This window comes from Panthera tigris, chromosome E2 (assembly GCF_018350195.1).
Source record: "Panthera tigris isolate Pti1 chromosome E2, P.tigris_Pti1_mat1.1, whole genome shotgun sequence".
Classification (NCBI taxonomy): Eukaryota; Metazoa; Chordata; class Mammalia; order Carnivora; family Felidae; genus Panthera; species Panthera tigris.
Window position 1 is genome coordinate 51,562,128 of NC_056674.1, and position 20,236 is coordinate 51,582,363.

The 20,236-nt window shown below is 49.1% G+C and overlaps 1 protein-coding gene across 1 annotated transcript in view; it reads left to right on the forward strand.

The window, feature by feature from the left end:
• VAT1L (vesicle amine transport 1 like) overlaps positions 1-20,236 on the forward strand; it is a 148,996-nt gene that overhangs the window by 68,723 nt on the left and 60,037 nt on the right. Inside the window, exons 5-7 of the mRNA XM_042969652.1 lie at positions 4,056-4,159; positions 6,377-6,432; positions 10,217-10,411. Coding sequence (XP_042825586.1) covers positions 4,056-4,159; positions 6,377-6,432; positions 10,217-10,411 — 355 coding nt within the window. The remainder of the gene's footprint in view (positions 1-4,055; positions 4,160-6,376; positions 6,433-10,216; positions 10,412-20,236) is intronic.

Genomic DNA, 20,236 nt, shown 5'->3' on the forward strand with positions numbered 1-20,236 from the left:
ATGTAGGACCAATGTGTAGGACCCTGACCTGGGGCCTCTCCTAACATCTAGCATGACAAAAAAGGAGCTTAAAAATAGAAACCTCTTGGCCTCTCTGTTTGAAGTAGCATAGTCTAACTCTGGGTATGTCTATATTTTTTTAAACTTTTAAAAAAATATTTTTGAGAGAGAGAGAGAGAGAGAGAGTGAGTGTGCAAGCAGGGGAGGGGCAGAGAGAGAGAGGGAGACACAGAATGGGAAGCAGGCTCCAGCCTCTGAGCTGTCAGCACAGAGCCCAAAGCGGGGCTTGAACTCAAGAACCGCGAGATCATGACCTGAGCCGAAGTCAGACGCTTAACCGCCTGAGCCACCCACACGCCCCTCTGTCTTTATTTTTAAAGACAGCGTTTAAACCAGAACCCTTCAGAGACTGCATGAAACTGACTGCTTCCCAGAGCTGCTTGCTAAAGCAGTGCTTCCGTGATTATACTGATTTGAACATTTATTAAATCTTAAGTTCAGAACGGTGAAAAGGCCGTGGCTCTGGAATCACACTGGACCGCGGTTTGAATTCCAGGTGCACTAGTTACGTAAGCTTGGGCAAGGCGCTGCATCCGAGAACCTCCATTTCTTCCTCACAAAAGTGCAGTTAAAATGCCTGTCTCATAGACATGTCATAAAGATTAATTCTGCAATGCCCGGGATACAGTAGAGCTCAGGAAATGTGAGTTCCCGTTGAAGGAAGCACACAGATAGCAATGCAGAGTGCCGTTCTTAAAATGTTTTCTTCGTTGCCTTGCGTTCATTCACTCCTCATCCACTCATACAATCCGTCAGTATTTGCTGAGAACTAACACTGTGTCCGGCAGGATGAGAAGGGCTGAGGATACGACAACAGGCGGCACAAACACGGTCCCCGTCTCATGGGGCTTATATTTTGGCGGAAGAGACAGACAAGTAGAATAATCGCAGCCCGTGATAGATACTGAAGAGTGTCTTTGGTATAGACGCGAAAGCGCAAAGGGAGCCGAAAGAGAGGCCATCTGGGGCTGCCATTTCAGGTGGTGTGGTTAGTTACAGCGTCTCTGGGGAAAGTCTCATGTGGGTTAAGACGTGAAGGATGAGAAGGAGCCAGCTCTAAGGAGAGCTGGGGAAAGGCTGTTCAGGCAGCGATTCCAGCATATGCAAAGGCCCTGAGGCAGGAAGGTTTCAGGAATAGCTACAAGGTCACAATGCCCTGAGCAGTGAGTGGCAGGTGAGGAGGAGGGAGTGGGCAGGAGGCTATAGGTCGCCCCTTGCTGGGGTCTGTTCTGCATTTCCGCAGACCCAGAGGAAAGCAACGGGCCTAGATGGGGCAGCCGTGCCTGGCAGTTTGGGGCAGAAAATGGGCGCTCACAGGTGAACCCAGATGTGAGGAGCGTCAGGCAAGAAGCGAGCATTTGGGCCTGGGCAGGTCCGTCAGGGGTGCCCCAGAACGTGTGCACAGCCCAGCGTGTGAGGGCTGCTCCTGAGCACAGGCGGGTGTCTTGCAGTAAAGGAAGGAGGTCCCGGGGAAACGGAGTTCACGTAGAAGACTAGGTGGCTCAGGAGGGCTGGCAGTAGAAGCAGTGAAGGGTCCTGCCTCCTCAGCAGCGAACACACTTGGCAGAAGAAAGACTTGGCAGAAGTGAGGAAGACAGGAGCATGGTCACCCAGCCCGTGAAGCAAGGTGGAGACCTGATCGCCGGGGGTGAGGCGCCAGCCTGGAGCCCACCCAACCGTGTGTGTGCGTTCCAGCCCTCGCCTGCCTCTCGGGTCTCACCTCAGCACGCTCCCTCTCATGTTCTCTACTGCAGCCAAACTGGCTGTTTCCCAGGCTTCCTGCTCACAGGCCTCCTCTCACCACAGGACCTTCGCACATGCTGTCCCCCCCGGGAACACTATTCCTGCCACTCTTTACCTAGATAACTCCTACGGTCTGCCTTTCCCCAGGGATGCCTTCTTGGGCGTACGTAATCGGGCACACTAGATTGACACAGTCTCGTAGCACCTTTGTGGCATTAGACCCCATTCAGTTTCAGTCTGATATTCATTTGTGAAATATGGGTTAACATCTGCCCCACAGAAGTTCTAAAAGGGGAGGAATCAGATCTGTTTGGTCTCACCACTGTATCTCCACTGCCTCGTGCAGCGTCAGGGCTAAATACTTAATGAACAAATTAATTATTAATAAAAAACAATAATGCTAGCTTGACTCCTCAGTAGCTGGCCTAGACCAGTGGTTCTCAAAGGGTGGAGCCAGCATCATCAGCATCCACATCTCCGGGGAGCCATGGCATGGCTGGATGCAAATCCGGGTATCTGGCTGTGATGTCCATGCTTTCCCGCCTAACCCGGGCTGGCCGCTGGTAGGAGCCACTGGCCAGGTTAGAAATGCAAATCTTTGGGGCCCTGTAGAGATGCAAATCTTTGGGGCCCCGCTCCAAAACCCACTGAAGCAGAAGCTAGGAGGCGAGGGCGGAAGGAGGGCAAACTGCAATCCGTTTGAATGAGCCCTCGGGGAGATCCTGGTGCCCACTTCGGTTTTAGACCCCCTGGCCTCATTCCCTATAGTGGGGAATTTATAAGTGAACTTATAAGTGGGACTTGAACGGCCCTGTCTTTACAGATAACCGTTCTATTAGGCAAAAGCTAAAACTAATCTTTTTTGTTGAGTCATTGTGATGACTGGACTTTGGACTTGACCTGAGGGCTTTGAAGGTCATGACTCAGCTGTGCTGGGGCTTGGGGCGACTGACTTAGCGTCTGAACCGTAGATATACGCGTGCAGTTTCCTACTGAGGAAAACAGGACCCAGCTGTTGACTTGAGTGGCACTGCCTCAACTTTGTTCGGAGGTGAGGGTGGCAACACTCAGCTCTGTGCTAAGACAAGATAATCCTGCAAACTCACAAACCGAAGCAGAGCAGGGCCCAGCCACAAGCGGGTGCTCCGGGGACTTGACTCTCTTCCCTACCATCGCTGGAGCCTTCCTGTTGGCAGTTCTCTCCTGCATCGTATCTTCTAACAGTGGAAGCCCACCGATGTTTGTTAAATGCATAAGTGAGTGAATCAAGGAATGTATACATAAATGAATGGAAGAAGGGATCAAGAAATGCTTCGTCTGGGGCACCTGGGTGGCGTAGTCGGTTAAGCGTCCGACTTCAGCCAGGTCACGATCTCGCGGTCCGTGAGTTTGAGCCCCGCGTCAGGCTCTGGGCTGATGGCTCGGAGCCTGGAGCCTGTTTCCGATTCTGTGTCTCCCTCTCTCTCTGACCCTCCCCCGTTCATGCTCTGTCTCTCTCTGTCCCAAAAATAAATAAAAAACATTGAAAAAAAAATTAAAAAAAAAATGCTTCGTCTGCTTAATAGAATACAAATGTGGATCCTCTCTGTTGTAGAACCTTCTACCGCAGAGAGGAAAGGAAGATCCTCTGTATTTAGCCCTCTTCCTCAAAGATTCCATTTTTGATTGAGCCTAGAGATGGAACGAATAGAAGTTTGTGAGTTAACTAACGGGTCTTTAGAGCTCCACTGAGGAGGCAGGGAGAAGGGAAGAAAAGCTAATCCCTGCTAGACTGGAAACCTCATGACGACAGGAACCTGTTGCTTTTGCTCCCCACTCCGTCTCCAGAATCTCAGAAAGAGCCTGGCCCATCACCCAAGCTCCACAAACATCAATTGTTGAGCGACCGACTTACGGAGCGACCGTTACGTGACTGGCGATCGGCCAGGCATTTCATGGGTCGCCACAAAGAAACAGCTCGCTGCCCCTAACAAAGGAGAAGGCCGCATGGCATGGCTGGATGCAAATCCGGGTATCTGGCTGTGATGTCCATGCTTTCCCGCCTAACCCGGGCTGGCCCCTGGTAGCAGCCACCGGCCAGACTCTTAGCGGCCTCCAGGTTGTGAAATTCTTGTAGTTGCACCCGGGAAGGTAAACCCACCTCCCGGCCTTCGGTCCTATTTATGGCCGCTCCCAGAGCCCTTGCTGTTCCTGGTTTGGTCCCTAACATGAGCGTTACGGTATCTCTCTTACTTTGTCTTCACACCTTTTAGAATCTCTGCGGAAGGAGTGGACATTGTACTGGACTGCCTCTGCGGGGACAACACTGGAAAAGGTCTCAGCCTTCTCAAACCACTGGGAACTTATATTTTATACGGTAAGTGCCGAAGAGAAGCAGAGATACGGTCTGCAACAGGGGGCACTGCACCTGTGCTTACAAAGGCACTGACAAATGCCTTATGTTGATATGTTGGGGTAGCGAGACAGGGGGCTTAATTTTTAAATGTTTTCCATAGTCTCGCTATTGCCAGTCGTTATTTTCAATTATAAAAGCAAGCGTATATGCCTATTGGCCTGTTAACCCCATGAATACTTCTCATTCCGAAAGGGGTAAAGCAAGGCCAAGCTGGTGTAGCCATTGAGATGGGACTTGACCCACAGAAGGTGGCCCAGATGGGAAATAGTACTGGCTTCAGAGGAAGTCCAAAAAAAAAATGAAGGAATCAAGGACCCACAGTAGGACGGGAGGGGGCGGTGAGGATATGGGGGTTTTAAGGGAGATTCTCCACCATCGGAGATGAATTTGCAAAGCACAGCTTCTTCCTCTTCTCAACTCCTCCTGTGTGTCCTAATTCCAAAGAAGCCCTGGATGGCTGGAGCACATTCCCTGATAACGCTCTTGAGTTTGAGCGGGAATTTATGAAAGTTCTCTGGGAGATTTTCTCCAGCAAAATGAGACCCCAGACCTTCTTCCTCTCTTCTTTCTCTCTTCTGTCACACGATTGTTAACTAATGTCAACATGAGTCTCTACAAAGTCAAAAAACCATCTCTGAAGCCAGATATCACATTCCAACGCCCAGTGATCCTGGGGCTACCCAACGTTTGAGAGTTTTAGCACTTCTGTCCCCTGTCGGTCTGATAGCAAGTTGAGCCTTCGCTCTGTGGAACTCAGAAAAAGATGCTCATTTCCCTGCCAGTCGCTGAGAAGCTTCTTAAAGAGTTATTTGAGAGGTAGAAATATTCGAGCATCTTTTTATCATCATCATTATGACGGAAAGAGAGGAGATAAGCTTCCCACTGCTGGAGCGTTGCAGTATTTTCAATAGCGGTCACACATCTGAAAGTCTTTGGAGGTGGATGCGTAATTCTTTACCCGTTCCCACTATTGATAAAAGGAGTTGTGAGCGTCAGTGCACGATGCGGGGATACCAGATATGATGAACGTGTGAGCTGTACTCGCTTCGGGAGCACATATACTAACGCTGACTAACATGTGAGTCAAATGTTAGACGGACAGTTTATTCGTTCTTATTTATTTGCCCGTTCTGTTTTTGCCCCAGTTCCATGATGCCATTTGGAAGAACATAATTTGACTGTCTCACATAGCATCTAGTTGATCGCATCAGTTACTAGGTAACGAGAGCCGAGTACCGTCCTGCTTGGTGATAAAAACAGAAGCAGTGATTGAATAACTGGCCACTAGACTACACAGGCTAAATAATGAGGTTCAGAATATACACTGTTTTTTCAGTCACTAGTGGAAAAGGACTAAGAAGGACTTATTCCCAATCTTTGGGGACAAGGCAACAGAGTTGTTGAAAAGACACCAATGTGGCATCTGATCTGTTAAGAGCTCTCTCATCCACTCCCCACCCCCAGGAACCACACAAAGGGAGCTTTTCTCTCTGTAAGAACATCGTAGGAAATCCTCCTAATTCCCTCCCTCATCCTCCCGTCCAATACTGCGTGTTCCCATTAGCAAATCTCCCATTTCTCGCACCATTTGTCTCAAGCGGTTTTGACCTTCCTGCTCAGATTTCTTGGGAGCTGGTATGTCGGTCACATCATTTCCTTGGCTGGTGAACCTATTTCACCCTCATTAGCTCTTCTGTACCCCAGTTTTTCCATCCATCTAACTTCTAACTCAGCCCCACCTCTCCCTGCCACTTAAGTGCCCAGCCCAGATCAGAGCCCCTTAACTGGTGAAGGAATCGAATTCGGACCATGAATTAGGCTCACCTAAGACTTCATCTCCAGTCTTGAAGAATGGAACCAATAAGACATTTCAGGAACTCATCATTTCATTAGAGTGTGGGCCTAAGTCACATTTTTGCTACGTGCCCAATTTTCCAAAGTAACGACAGGGTCACCTTGAGAAATAGTACTTTCTCTTTGATCCCATGATGCTTGGCTCAAATTAAGTCAACCTGACGCCACCCATCCTCTCCATTTCCCCCCTTGTTCCGAGGCCGAATTGAAGTTATTTTCAAGCTCTTGGCACTTCTGGACCAGACAGTTGCCATTCTTCCATGTGTGGCAAGAGATGCTGATTTTCATTAGCAATAGCTTGACTTGGGAATCCTTCATTTGCAGGTTCATCCAACATGGTGACTGGAGAGACCAAGAGCTTCTTTAGCTTTGCCAAATCGGTAAGTATCCACACACGTCAAATGTACTGTGGTAGGAAGTGTGGTGATTTGCGTGTTGTGAGCTCCTCCATGTAAAGACATTGACCTAATAACCTAAATCTGGTGTGTCCGTCCTCCGTGTCATTCTTTTTCAATAGAGACTGCATTCCCATCGTGCTCGTTACACATGGGCAAGACTGTGTGCATAGTCTGGCTGCTTTGTCTAAACGAAGCAGAGAGGTGCGAGCCTCAGAGAAACTCAAAAAAGCTTTATTTTGATTTCAACAGAGGTTGCGTGAGTTTTTGTGTTTCTTACCCCTGGTCAAAATTAAACTTGGCATTTCATGCATTTTCTTTGCTTCGTGGAGAAACCAACCTTGAGTGTGGCCACTTTCTGACTGGGTCTCTGAGGGGGTTCTTAAGATTTTCTCTGTATCTCCGTTCTACTGAGCTGGAGATACAAATGGGATCCCACAATTTTAGCAAGTCCCCGGGGTGATTTAGGACACAGGCAGATTTTTGTGTTCAGTAGCTTCAATAGCTTCAATACTCATGCTCTGCATGTAACGGTTACTTTGCAATTGAGAAGCCACATCCCCGGGCATTCCAAACTATCCAGATCTATATTCTCACCTAGAGCAAACACTTGCTAGAATCAACTTATTTGGGCTTGAACTTCAATTTTTACCGCTTCCCCCTCAACAGGGAATTCTGCTTCCTGTGAGAGCTTGCTTTTGTCTCCTCTCCTCTCCTCTCCTCCCCTCCCTGCTCCCCTCCCCTCTCCCCTCCTCTCCTCCTCCTTCCCTGTCCTCCTCCTCCTCCTCCTCCTCCTCCACAGCAGCCAGGGTAGCACTGATGGACTCACTCACTTTGCAAGAATCTTCTAAGCACCTACCCTGTGTGCAAGATACCAGGGTACTGCAGTGAATGAGATGGGTTCGTTGCAGCCCCTTGGGCCTCCTACCTTCTAATGAGGGAGACAGACTGAAACAAGTAAAACAGAATTAAGAAGAGAATTATCATTATGGTCATAAGAACTCTGAAAGGGATTGAAAACAGGGTGCAGGATGGAGTGGAGGCATTTTGAATAGGGTGGCCAGGGAAAGCCGTAGAGAGGGGTTTAGAAATGATTCTAAGTGTGGCACCCTGGGGTATTCATGTGTCCCTTAAGTGGCCAACACTGGCTGCGAAAGGCTTCACCCCCGAACATTCCCTGGTTCTGGAATGATCAGTACTCCCTGTCCTGTGCGAGTAGAAGTAAAGAGGCTGTCTTTGCGTTTGAACTTCAGCATTCAGGTCAAGGAGCGTGGCAACTACAGAATCTGCAAGGGAGCAAGCACGGGGTGTGATGAGGGGTGCTGTCTGAGCAGCAAGTCCTCTGAAGACAGGCTTCATGCCGCTCAGAGCTGTTTCGTGGCTGTAATTAACATGATGCTGACAGCCTGCTGTGGGTAACCACGTTGACCCAAATTGCAAGCAACTGGAAGAATGTTTTCCCTGTCTCCCCCAAACGCACAGTCACAGCACACGGTGTTAATGCAATGACTGCCGTGGGCCCAGGTTCAGTGAAAGCTCTCGTAAAAACACCGCCAGGAGGGAGGTTGAGACTCTCCTGCCTGAAACGGGGGTGCCGATCACAAGAAAGCTAAATATGGGGGGTGCAGAACTACCTTTCAGGGGCCTGGCCCAGTATTGGTTGGTCAGTTGGAAGCAACATGAAGATAGGGCATGCCAAGGAGGGGAACGATGACTTTGTTCTAGAAGGTTCTAGAAAGGAATTTTCTTCTATACATTGGACAAAGGCTTAGAAGTTTCTAGAAAGGAATTTTCTTCTTTACATTGGAGAAAGGCTTAGAAATTAAAGGCATACTTGGAACCATACAAGAATTTCTCACTCAGATATCCTAAGTATGTTCTACCTTAAAACCCTTGCAGAACTCAAACTCGCTCTTGGACAAACATGCCGTTTGCTTTTAGACCATAAAGATGGTTCACGACGGTTAACACCTAGAAAGCAACCTGACTCCAAATCCAGAACTCTCCGCTAAATCAAAAAGATCCCTTCCAACTTAACATAACAGAAATATTTTATATTTATAGAAATATTTTATATTTATATTTATAGGTCTATATACAGGCCTACTCCAGGTCAGACACTGTTGTAAGGACTTTGTATATGTTGACACGTTTACTCCTCACGATGACGCCATGAGGCGCAGTAGGGAAACTTAGCATAGAGAGGTTAAGTGGCTGGCCTCAAGTCGCACAGCTATTAAGTGGCAGAACTGGGATTCAAAGCCAGGCTCTAGAGCCCACTGAACTACAACTGTGCAGAAATTGCACAGTTAGCAGGCACTCGTTTCGCAAACATTTACCGAGACGTTGCAGATGCACCGTGAAACAAGTCATTAATCATTTCTCTGCTTTGTTTTTGCCGCAGGCAGCCCATGGCCAAATAAAGGTCTCTCCTAGAGCCGGCCTCTGGGCCCTCAGGGAGTGTACCTCAGTAAAGAATTTTGTGTGTGCATCTTATCCCTGTTTCCAACTTGTGTTTCTCACACGTATGTTCCTAACAATATGATTTTCCCGCTTAAAAAAACATACCAAAATCTTTTGTGAGCTTTTGGGAGCTTTTGGGATCCAGGAAAGGCAGGATGTAAATAAACACACCAGTAATGTAAACATTAGGAATGTTCCTAAGGACCCATCACATGCCTCTTGGCCTGTGCATTAAACCATTAACCAGTTTGCCTTACAGCCTTCTAGAAACTAGAACTTGGAATTTCTAAATTCTAACCAGCACCAAAGAAGATGCAGTTAAACCAGAACAAAACCGTTGGATAACCATTTCTGCAGTCTGTTCGTGGGTTTTTTTTTTTTTTCTTATTTTCATGTCTGGACTGGGGGATGAGAGGCTGGAAAAGAGAGAGTCACACTTGTCACTTGGGTGTCCCCCACCTAGGACCTTAGCGGTACTGGCATCTTGGGCTGGACTCCTCTTTATCATGAGGGGCTGTCTTGCTCACTGTAGGATGTCCAGCACCATCCCTGACTTCCACCCACTAGATGCCAGTAGATGCCTCTCCCTTCCAGTCACCACGACAAAAACATCCCCAGACATGACCAGATTGTCCCGTGGGGAGTAACACTTCCCTCAGATGAGAACCACTGGCTTAATCCCATCCCAGTGGCTTCACGGTTCCGTCACACTATTTCTTCTGCCTGGGTTATGCTCCCTTACTGTCTCTCTGCTGGATTCCTACTCAGCTCTCCAGGCGTGCCCTTATTGCCCCTAGAACGCCACTCCTGTGGCTGGATCATCATCCCACCAAGTCCTCACCACACTCGGCGGCCTTCGCTGCCACCCTGCCCCTTCCCCAACCCTGTCACTGCCACCACCGTTCATATACCAAACTCTCCCAGAAAGCTGAGAGGCAGTACCCGGCCCCTGTCCGTGGCTGAGGGAAATGAAGCACACAGAAGAACGGGGGTTCGAGTGGTGCAGCCAGGACCCAACTCCAGCGCGGACCGTCCTAACCCGGGGCCTTCACGTTCCGACGACACGAGGCCTGATGGTTGTTTTCAGAAAGTTGGCTTCTCGCCCCTGCCTAGACCCCCGTGCTCTGCTCCTAAGCGTCACCGTGCACTCCCAACACTGGCTGGAGAGCTGCTTTAAAAATGACCCCAACAAGGGCCACCATTTGGCCGCCTGGATCCCGCCACACTGGGGCCCCGTCCTCCGCCCACAAGGCTGTGACCACGACCGGCTCCGGTTCCCTGTAACCGACACCTTCTCTCCTTCCAGTGGTGGCAGGTCGAGAAGGTGAACCCCATCAAGCTCTATGAAGAGAACAAAGTCATCGCGGGATTTTCCCTTTTAAACCTGCTCTTCAAACAGGGCCGTGCGGGCCTCATTCGAGGAGTAGTGGACAAACTCACTGAGCTCTACAACCAGAAGAAGATCAAGCCCGTGGTCGACTCCCTTTGGGCCCTGGAGGAGGTAAGAGTGGTGGTTTTTGCTCCCCCCCCCCCCCCCGGCAATTAATCTGTTTTTAGCCCAGGGAGATTTGGGCGGCCGGGATAAAAATAATCTTTCATGCAAAGGTTATTCTCCAGGTTTGTTTGTTTCAAATGACGGTCCTAAAAGTCATTGTCCTACCGTATCACGCTTTAGATGTAAGAAACGCTTTGAATTCCATAGTGGTTCTCAACCCATGTGCCTCAGCCTACTATTTGTACCATGAATCCCTCTCAGGCCATCAAGTTTTAATGGGTGTGGACGATCCACCTGGGTTCTAAGAAGGTACGGATATGGCTGCAGCATCATTTACATTATCACCTTGTGGGCATAGGACATCCAGGTTGGGGCAGACCATGGCTCAGAGCTGAAATGCTTTGTGTGCTAAACCCCGATGCTTGGAGACCCTGGGGGACGAGATGCTGTTGGCTATCACACTGGGCATTGTAATTATTCATGAATCGTCAGATCTGGTATTGGACTGTTTTCGTTAACCGATCTGCCAAAAGTTCTAGTGTGTGAAAGCGTTCCTTAATCATGAAAAAAAAAAAAACAACAACCAAGAATCCCTAATGTAACCTTCACTGCAGCACGTAGAATGTGCTAGGTGGAGGACGGGTCTAGGAAATTCTCCAGGATCGGGGAAGTTTTGGACATTTGGGAAGCCAGGTGTGGTAGCTATCTGTGGGGAGAAAATAAAGAAGTAAAGCCTAGATTTCAAGGGGCATGTCACTGAGAAATCTTCCTAGGTCAGGCTGTTGGCTGTGGGAAGCCGTGGAGCCCCTGAGAAAGATCTTAAAATATGTGGGAATGTGTTTTGTGTTTGTGTGGCTTTTGCATTTTGCATGGGTGAGTGCCTTACAGTACAAGAACTTTTTTGTACTTTTGGGAATCACAGACATCCTTGAAAAAAGCTAACCAACATAATGGTCTGTGGAACAGAGAGTAGGTATTGTCCTGGAAATAAAGCTGGTGCTATTTGCCTAATGAACTAGGTTGGCCAAAATCCAATGGCTTCCCTGAGCACAGAAAGTGCCTCCCAAAAAACTTTGTGAGGCTCCATGTGTAATCAAATAGGACTGGTTCTGGATGCTGTATATGCTTCTCTGATCTTGCAGAATCATGAATGGTCTTTAAAAAAACCCAACAACCGGGGCCCTTGGGTGGCTCAGTCAGTTAAGCATCCGACTTCAGCTCAGGTCATGATCTCGTGGTTTGTGGGTTCGAGCCCTGTGTCGGGCTCTGTGCTGACAGCTCAGGGCCTGGACCCTGGTTTGGATTCTGTGTCTCCCTCTCTCTCTGCTCCTCCCCCACTCATGCTCTGTCTCTCTCTCTCAAAAGTAAATGAACATTAAAAAAAATTAAAAAAAAAAAAACACCAATCACCAAAACCCTTGTGTCTTATGGTGAAAGAAATATATGCTTGTTGTAGGAAACTCCTAAATTAAGAACAAAAGTGTAAGGAGAAAATGAATGCCAAGTCCACACTCCAGAGACTGGCTAACACTATCACATTTGGGTTTGCTTCCTTCCAGTCTTTTTTCTTTTGCAGATGGTCACTGTGATTCAGCTGCTTCTTAAATCAGATAATCAGGCATTCCTTCTGCTGTGTCATTTCCAAGATGGTTAGCTTACTGTTATACTCTTCTTGAAAACTTTTTAATTTACCGAGTCAGACATCCGTACGGTATTGGCTGTGGTATCTCAGTGGTGTAGACGGGCTGGACTACACGGGTACCGGTTCTCAGTGGTCAGGGACAGAGAGAAAACTGGAGGTAGTCAAGGTCAGGGCTAAGAGATGATTCGTGAGACCGAGCCCCACATTGGACTCCACGCTTACAGCACAGAGCCTGCTTGGGATTCTCTCTCTCTCTCTCTCTCTCTCTCTGCCCTCCTCCCATTCACCCTCTCTCCCACACTCTCTTTCTCTCAAAATAAAAAAATAAACAACAACAAAAAAGAAACTATCTTGTTCATCTGTTGACTTGTTGAGGCTCTGCCTCCCTTCCACAAGGAAGTAAACCCCAGATGAGGAAGGACCCCAACTGTGCCATTCAGGACCCCAGTGCCTGGCCTGGAGTCAATACTCAATAAACACACATTACGTGAGTGGATTGATGAGTCTGGCAATATACAGAAATATGACTAACTGGGTATTTTCTATGTTCAACAGTAAATATCTGTGGAATGAATAAATGAATGAGTGAACAAGACGTAACTAAAACAAGGTATTATTACTTTAAGACAACTTGGGCTCAATTGACATTTTGGCTGAATTATCCTTTGCTGGGGGTGGGGTTGTCCTGGGCATTGCAGGAAGTTTAGCAGCATCTCTGGTCAGACACCAGCTGTGGCAATAAAAAATACCTCTAGACACCATCAAATGTCCCCTGAATGGGATAGGGAACAGGGGCGAAACTGGAACTAGGTGAGAAACACTGCTTTAAAAGAAGTCATATTGGTTGAGATAGTTACGAGGAAAACAAAGGAATTATAGGTTCCTCTCGAAAGCTAGTCACCCACAAAGGGGAGACAGACAGCTGCTGCCTGTTTGCCAACAAAAACGTCCACAGCCACTCATCAGTCACACCCACCAACTTTCCGAGGGTTCTTTTTCGACGATATTTGCAGACATCTGTTTAGAGCTGCATTTGGGCAAAACCCAGCTATTTCTCAAGCCCATGCAGCTGTCCTGGGCCAGAGGAGAATAGAGCATGCTTATTACTTGCCAACCGCAGAAGGATGACCATAACGATGTTCCCCCTCCCCTTCGGTAAATGATTTCACAAAATTGCTTTTCAGGCTAGCTGTGTAACTTCATCGATGGAATGGAAAGCCCATAGGGATTAAAAGAAAATTTTCTTGGGCTCTCCGAGCGCAAGATTTAATAATTTCAGAAACGATTTAGGGTTTCTTTCTAGCCATCTATCTTTGACTTTATTATAGATTTAATACACGGAGCAGAGAGAGATGTTCCGGCATCAGATTTGCCTCCAGATCTTAAACGTGCAGCGGGACATTAAGTTGGGAAAAAAGCTCCTCTTTACAAATGGTTCAGAGGTGGGAAAAGGATGAAAGATATATATATGTATCTGTCAACCAAGAGTAGTGACATTATTGAGACCTACTGTGTGCTAGTACTCTTTCATGATGTCGAGTCTACAAAAGAGACAGACGTCTCGTTCCGCGACCCTTAAGTTCATGATTTAGTTTCTGAGACAACACTGAGGTGTTTAGTCGTGGGGTCCTGCTTTCAAGTGCAACCTGGATTCAAGAGCTAGAGAGAATAATGTTGTTAAGTGAGAACGAATGCTCAGAGGTGGTTCCGAGAATGAGGTGGGGCTTGGTTGAGGCTGGAGGGATGCGAATTCTTTCCCTGATGTTGGGGTTAAAAAAAAAAAACAAGGGATTACGAGCATGAGGGACAGTGACAAAATCTCAGAAGCAGGGGTGAGTATGGGGTCGGTGGGGTTGAGAGTCTGAGCTAAGCACGGCCGAGGTGGCCGACTAAGGAGGGGAGGAGATAAGGCTGGTTTGGTCAATGCAATCAAATCCCTGAGGCGGTCACTGCCAAGCAGAGAGGAGCAGTTGACGTTCTCGGTGAGGCGATTCCTCTTAGAGAGCGTGGCCCAAGGAACATGGTACCATCTGACCCTTTCAATTCCCAGAAGCCCTTCCTGGTCCCAGTATGACACTAATAACATACACCTGGACTATGTCGCTGTCGCCTCTGGTTAAAAATGTCTTCTCCTGAGGAGCCTGGGCGGCTCAGTTGGTTGAGCATCTGACTCTCGATTTCAGCTCAGGGCGTGATCCCAGGGTTGTGGGTTTGAGCGCTGAGTGTGGAGTCTGCTTGGGATTCCCTCCCTCCCTTCCTCTCCCTCTCTCTCCCTCTCCCTCTCTCTCTGTCTCTCTCCCCTCTACTCTCCCCCTCCCCTGCTCATGGGCTTGCTCTTTCTCTCTCTAAAATAAAAAAAAAAGTAACCAAATAAAATGTCTTTTCTCACCTGCCATCTAATAGCACAGGGAGAACTGTTATGAGCTGAATTATGCATCCACTCAAATTCATGTGTGGAAGCCCTAATCCTCAGTGCTTCAGATGGGATTGTATTTAGAAGCAGGGCCTTTATTTATTTATTTATTTTTTTAATGTCTATTTATTTTTGAGAGAGAGAGAGACAAAGGGAGAGAGAGACATGGTGTGAGCAGGGGAAGGGCGGAGAGACAGAGAGGGAGACACGGAATCTGAAGCGGGCCCCAGGCCCTGAGCTGTCGGCACAGAGCCCGACGCGGGGTTCGAACTCACGAAATGTGAGATCATGACCTGAGCCGAAGTTGGACGCTTAACCAACGGAGCCACCCAGGTGCCCCAGAAATAGGGCCTTTAAAGAATCAGGTTAAAATGGGGCCTTGGGGTGGGCCCTAATCCAGTCTGACTGGTGTCTTCTAAGAGGAGGAGATTAGGACATACAGAGAGACACCAGGGATGTGCACACAGAGAAAGCATGTGAGGACACGGTGAGAAGATGGCCGTCTGCAGGCACAGGAGAGGGGCTCCGGAAAACAACAAACCCTGCCGACACCCTCATCGGGGACCCCCAGTCTCCACAACTGTGAGAAGAGAAATTTCTCTTGTTTAAGCCACCCGGCGTATGATATTTTGTTATAGCCGCCCTAGCAAATGGATAGAGAGTAGCCTGGAGATCTTGGCAGTCTTAAAATCCTTTATTGAAGACATTGTTTGTAGCATTTTACAACGTGATCTACATAAACCTCTATATGTGCACTCTCCAGTATGGTACCACTGGCCACATGTGGCTATTGGAGTGTAAATTAATTAAGTCAAATTAGAGATTCAGTTCCTTAGGGGTACAAGGCACGTTTCATGTGGTCAATAGCCACATGTGGCTTGTGGCTACCATATTAAAAGACCGTGCCTGTCATTGCAGAAATCCTGCTAGAGCTGATCTAGGAGATGATGTCATCCTTCTGTTTGAAAAGAGGAGAAAATTTGCCTCCCTAGCAATCTGGCATGATTACCTTTTAGTAAATTATGTTAATTATGCCCTTCCATGTAGATCTCTCTTTGCCTTGACTGTAGTAAAGCTCGCCAGCCAAACGCAGTCATTTATGTGCCCCTTAGTCCTCGTCATATCTCCCCTGCATTTTTCCCTTCACGTTAATAGTCGTGGTTTAATCATATGTGTGTTTTCCATCCTATGCCATCACAAAACCTATAAAGAGATAGATCTGCCTACAAGAATCAATGGAAAAAATAATAATATGATGCTGAGCTTGTTGGGGACACTTATGTGCCCTGGAGCAAGAGACTGGCTTGATAAGGACAGATCAATGTTGCACACCAGCGACAGAGGATGGAATGACCCGGAGACAAGGCTGGGTGGGGAGTGTGACTGTCTGTGTAAAGAAACAGCGGGCTTCAAGTCCAACACCAGGCTGGTAAGTTAAGAGAAGACAAAGCCAGGCATCGGATACAGTCGTCCAAACCCAAGCTAAGGAGGCAGAGGTCCAAGGAGAAACCGTGGAAAGTCGTCTGTGATCACGGCAGATGGCAGCTGGCTGGCGAGGAGCGTCTTTAAAGATTTAGACGCTCCTTCTGAGGCACATGGTTGGGGGCAGGGAGGATATTTTGCAGATATCACCCGAAAGCAGGCAACGTGTGGTGTTTCACGGGCATACTGGTTTGGAGAATGGACTGGGGGGCAGCTGGTCTGGCCAGGAGGTCACTGCGGATTTTTAGGCGTGGGTCGGTGAGCCCCAGACAAAACTGGGGGCCGCGGAACAGAGGAGAATAAGCAAGTCGGCGTCACCGGAAAGGACGAAAATTGGAAATAAAAGATAAACCAGAAGCAAGAGTCAGAGGCGACCAGGGGTCTTGTATCCCGGGAGACCGGGAGTGGGGTGCTGGCAAATACCGTTTTACTCGGCCGCGGTAGGCGCTTCCATGAGGAAGTGGGATGAGCTGAGCTGTGAACTTGGCTTAAGGTGACGGCGGAACTGGGGGCTGGGGATGTTCCCCCGGCAGTTCCGACCCACAAGCGCACGGGGACGAGAGACGAGGTGAGCGCCTGCCCCTGTTACTGTTGCTGCTGTTGCTGCCATTTCCAGAGGACTCACTGTGTGCCAGCCATTGTTCTAAATGCTTTGCGTGTATGAGATCATCTCAACTCCCCAACAACCCTAAGGCCCGGCTACTATCGCTGCCCCCCCTCCAGGTCACAAAAATGAGGCTTTCGGGAAGTCACGCCTGCCCAGTTCTCCCGCCCATACTGAATTTAACGAAAAGTTGAAGTCCAGGCAAGTCTGACGCTGAGAAGTTTTGGGGGGAAAAAACAATGTCAACGAATAAACTCATTGCACAGAAGAATAAGCAAAATGATCACGTTAGCCAACACCCGGGCCAAGTAGTTTTCCAAGCGTTTTCCGTTCATTAACTCACTTAATCCCCACAATAACCTCGAGTGGTGGGTACTGTCCCTATCGCTGTGGCCCAAATAAGGAAGTGGACTTGGCGACGAAGGGAGGTGCCCCAGGCCACGTTGCTGGTGTGTGGCCACTTGGGTGTCGGGTCCGTGCCACGGATGTTAGCTTCTCTACTGCAGAGGGAAGAGGTCAAAGCCAGGGCCCTGGCGTGACCCAGCCTGCACAACAGCATGGGAGAGACGAGGCGTCTGCAGACAGGACGCTGGTACGGAGACCTCCACGGCCATCTGACAGGTCATTAGTATTGGCTGTGCCTCTGACTGACCAGGAAGCACGTAGAGGAAAAGCCTTTGGATTGGGCCCGGGGTCATGGTTGACCTTTCAGAAAGCCCTCTTGGTAGGACGATGAAGGCAGAAGTCTGAATGCAGAGGGTCAGGAAGGGAACGCGTGGGTAAGACAGGCTGACGACCAGCACATGCCTCCTCCGGGCACTGAGCAGGATGCACCCCCCCGGGCACAGGCAGGAGGAGCCGCTGCAGAGTAGACTCATGGTTGCCTGGGGCTGGGGGACTTAGGGGGGAAAGGGGAAAGGGACCACTAAAGGGTACGGTGCTTCTGTTTGGAGGGATGAAAATGTTCTAAAATTCCTGGTGGTGGTGGTTGCATGACTCTGTGACTGTATGAAAGGCCATTGCGTTATATGCATCATAATGCACCATACGTGCAAATTGTGTCTCGATAAAGCTGTTACACTGGGGGGGGGGGTGGAGAGAAGTCCTGTGTATTTTATGTATTTGTTTGTCTATTTTAAAGACAGAGAGCACGAGCAGGGGAGGAGGTCAGAGGGATGGAGAGAGAGAATCCCAAGCAGGTTCCACACTCAGCACAGAGCCCAATGTGGGGCTCGATCCCACAACCCTGGGATCGTGACCTGAGCTGATATCAAGAGTCGGACGCTCAACCGACGGAGCCACCCAGGCGTCCCAAGAAGGGTTGTGTAAAGTTGGGATCAGGAGACTTGGGAGATGGGAGGAGGGACAGCTTGGGGAGTCCAGATCCCCGGCCTCAGTCCTTAGCATGTCCTATCTGCATGGCCTTGCAAAACCATCCATTTAGCCTGGTCCCTTCCACCAGTTTCCAGATGACGAAATGGAGGCCCCAGAAGCCTCTGCTACTGTTTGCTTTATGTCCCTTTCATTTTCCCTTTGCCGTGTGTCCCCCTTTCTCTCAAGCAGAATCCTAGATTTTTCAGTTCAACGCAATCACCACCAGCCCCCCTGCCCCACACGCGTGCGCACACACACATTCCCGATTTCCACGCCCATTCTCCCTCCCTCATCACGTGTGTTTTCTGAAGCTCCACATATCAGCACCATCATGCCCACAAGCCCTGCCGTGCACCTGCCCTCCACCCTGCTCTGAGCTTTCCAACAGATCAGGAAATCGAGACACAGCTCTGGCTAGCTTATCCATCTCTGGCGGGCTGAATAATAGCCCCTCAAGGTGTCCACATCCTAATCCCTGAAGTCCTCGAATGTGTTACCCTGTAGGGCCAAAGAGACCTTACAGATGTGATCAAGGAATTTGAGGGGAGGCGATACCCTAGAGTATTTGGGTGGTGTTATAGTCACAAGAGTCCTTGTAAGAGGGAGCCAGGGGAGGCAGAGTCGGACGAGGTGATACGACAAAGGAAGGCAAGGGAAAGAGAGGATGTGATATGGTGCCACAAGCCAAGGAAAGCAGGCGTCTGCAGAAGATAGACAGGGCAAGGAAGCAGATTCCCCCATCCCTCCAAAGCCTCCAGAAGGAACCAGTCCTGCAGACCTTGATTTTCACACAGGGACCCATCTCAGGCTTCAGACCTACAGCACTTTAAGAGAATAAATTTGTGTTTTGTGTTAGGCTACTAAGTTTGGGGTGGTTTGCTACAGCAGCGATCGGGAATGAAGACACCATCTATTCCGCTGAAATACGGAGGCTGGGCTTCGAAAAGGCACCTGCAAATGGGAAGACATGGGTCTACCTCAAGGAGCAGCCAGGGCGGCAGGAGTGAACGGCCCGACAGTTACATAAGCAGGATGTAAAACCCAAAGGAGGGAGTGGAGGGGTGACCTAGGCACGTGATCCCGCCTGGGCCCAGGCCCAGAAACTGGACAGAGAGGAGCTTGGCACATCGAAGCACAGGAAGAAGGTGCTTCTGGTGGAGCATGAGGGGATGGGGAGGCCAGGAGGCCGACCTTGCGGGGGCGGAGGAAATGGAGTAGGTAGAAATTCCCCCCACCACCCACCTGTGCCGTCCTGACTCTGGCCAACTGGACCATTTCGACTCTTCAAAAACCTGGGTCTCTTGCCCCCTTGCCTGTATTCGTGCCGTTCTCTGGTTTTTCCACCTGTCGTGCCCTTCCCTCATCCTTGTCCTGTGAAATTCCTGCTCCCCTTTCAAGATTCGGGGATGGCGTTGACTCTTCTGGGAAAGGATCCCCAACATCCCCCAGTCTTGCCATGACCCCCAGCCCTGAGTTAGGAACGCCTCCTTTGGGGTCCCCTGGGCTTGCCTACTTCATCTACGTGTTCGTGGACAGTTGCATACAAAAAATGGAGAAAATAATGGTACCTTCCATCAGTTTCCAGTTGCAGGAATCAAATGACCTGATGCCTGACAGGTAGTAAGTGCTCGCTGGCTATTACTCTTGTGATGCAATGCAAATGTATCCCCCACAGAGCTGAGATCTTTGGGGCCAGGGGCTCTCACGCAAGATACCGAGCAAGGAGAACACAGGATGTGCGGTGCAAAAGATTTCCGGGGCCTCGGGCCATGTGTTTCCATCAGCCTGGTGCAGCATCTACCATCCAGGTTCTAAGCAGACGATTTGGCCTCCACCAGAGACCACGACATGTTGCAGGATTAGGTTTATTCACAGCTCAGCGCCCCTTCTTAGAAGTCTGGGAGCTCGGCTCCAAATTCATTTCTGTTACGTAGAAAATGATCGCTTTTGCCTTCACGCCTATCGTTTGGCTGAAAATACATCGCAAGACTGGATTTTCTCGTGAGCCAGGGACACAGTCAATGCAGGCTGCTCTTGGCCGTGTTTTTAAAAGGCCCAGACAAAATTCTGCTGCTTCCAAGGCTAGAAATGTCTGCTTGCTTCTGTTTGCTTTCCAAGTCGATGAAGCAGTCACTTTGTAGGTCTCGTTTGCAAGGTGACACCAGAAGACCCGTTTTCAAATGTTTTCCGAGGTATCTGTACCGATGTGTTCATCGCGGATTCTGATCTACTCCCTAGAAGCAGATGAGGGAGCTAACTGTGCCACAGACCAAGATTGTTTGAGCACCAGAACATACACTTAAGCATTCACTGGAG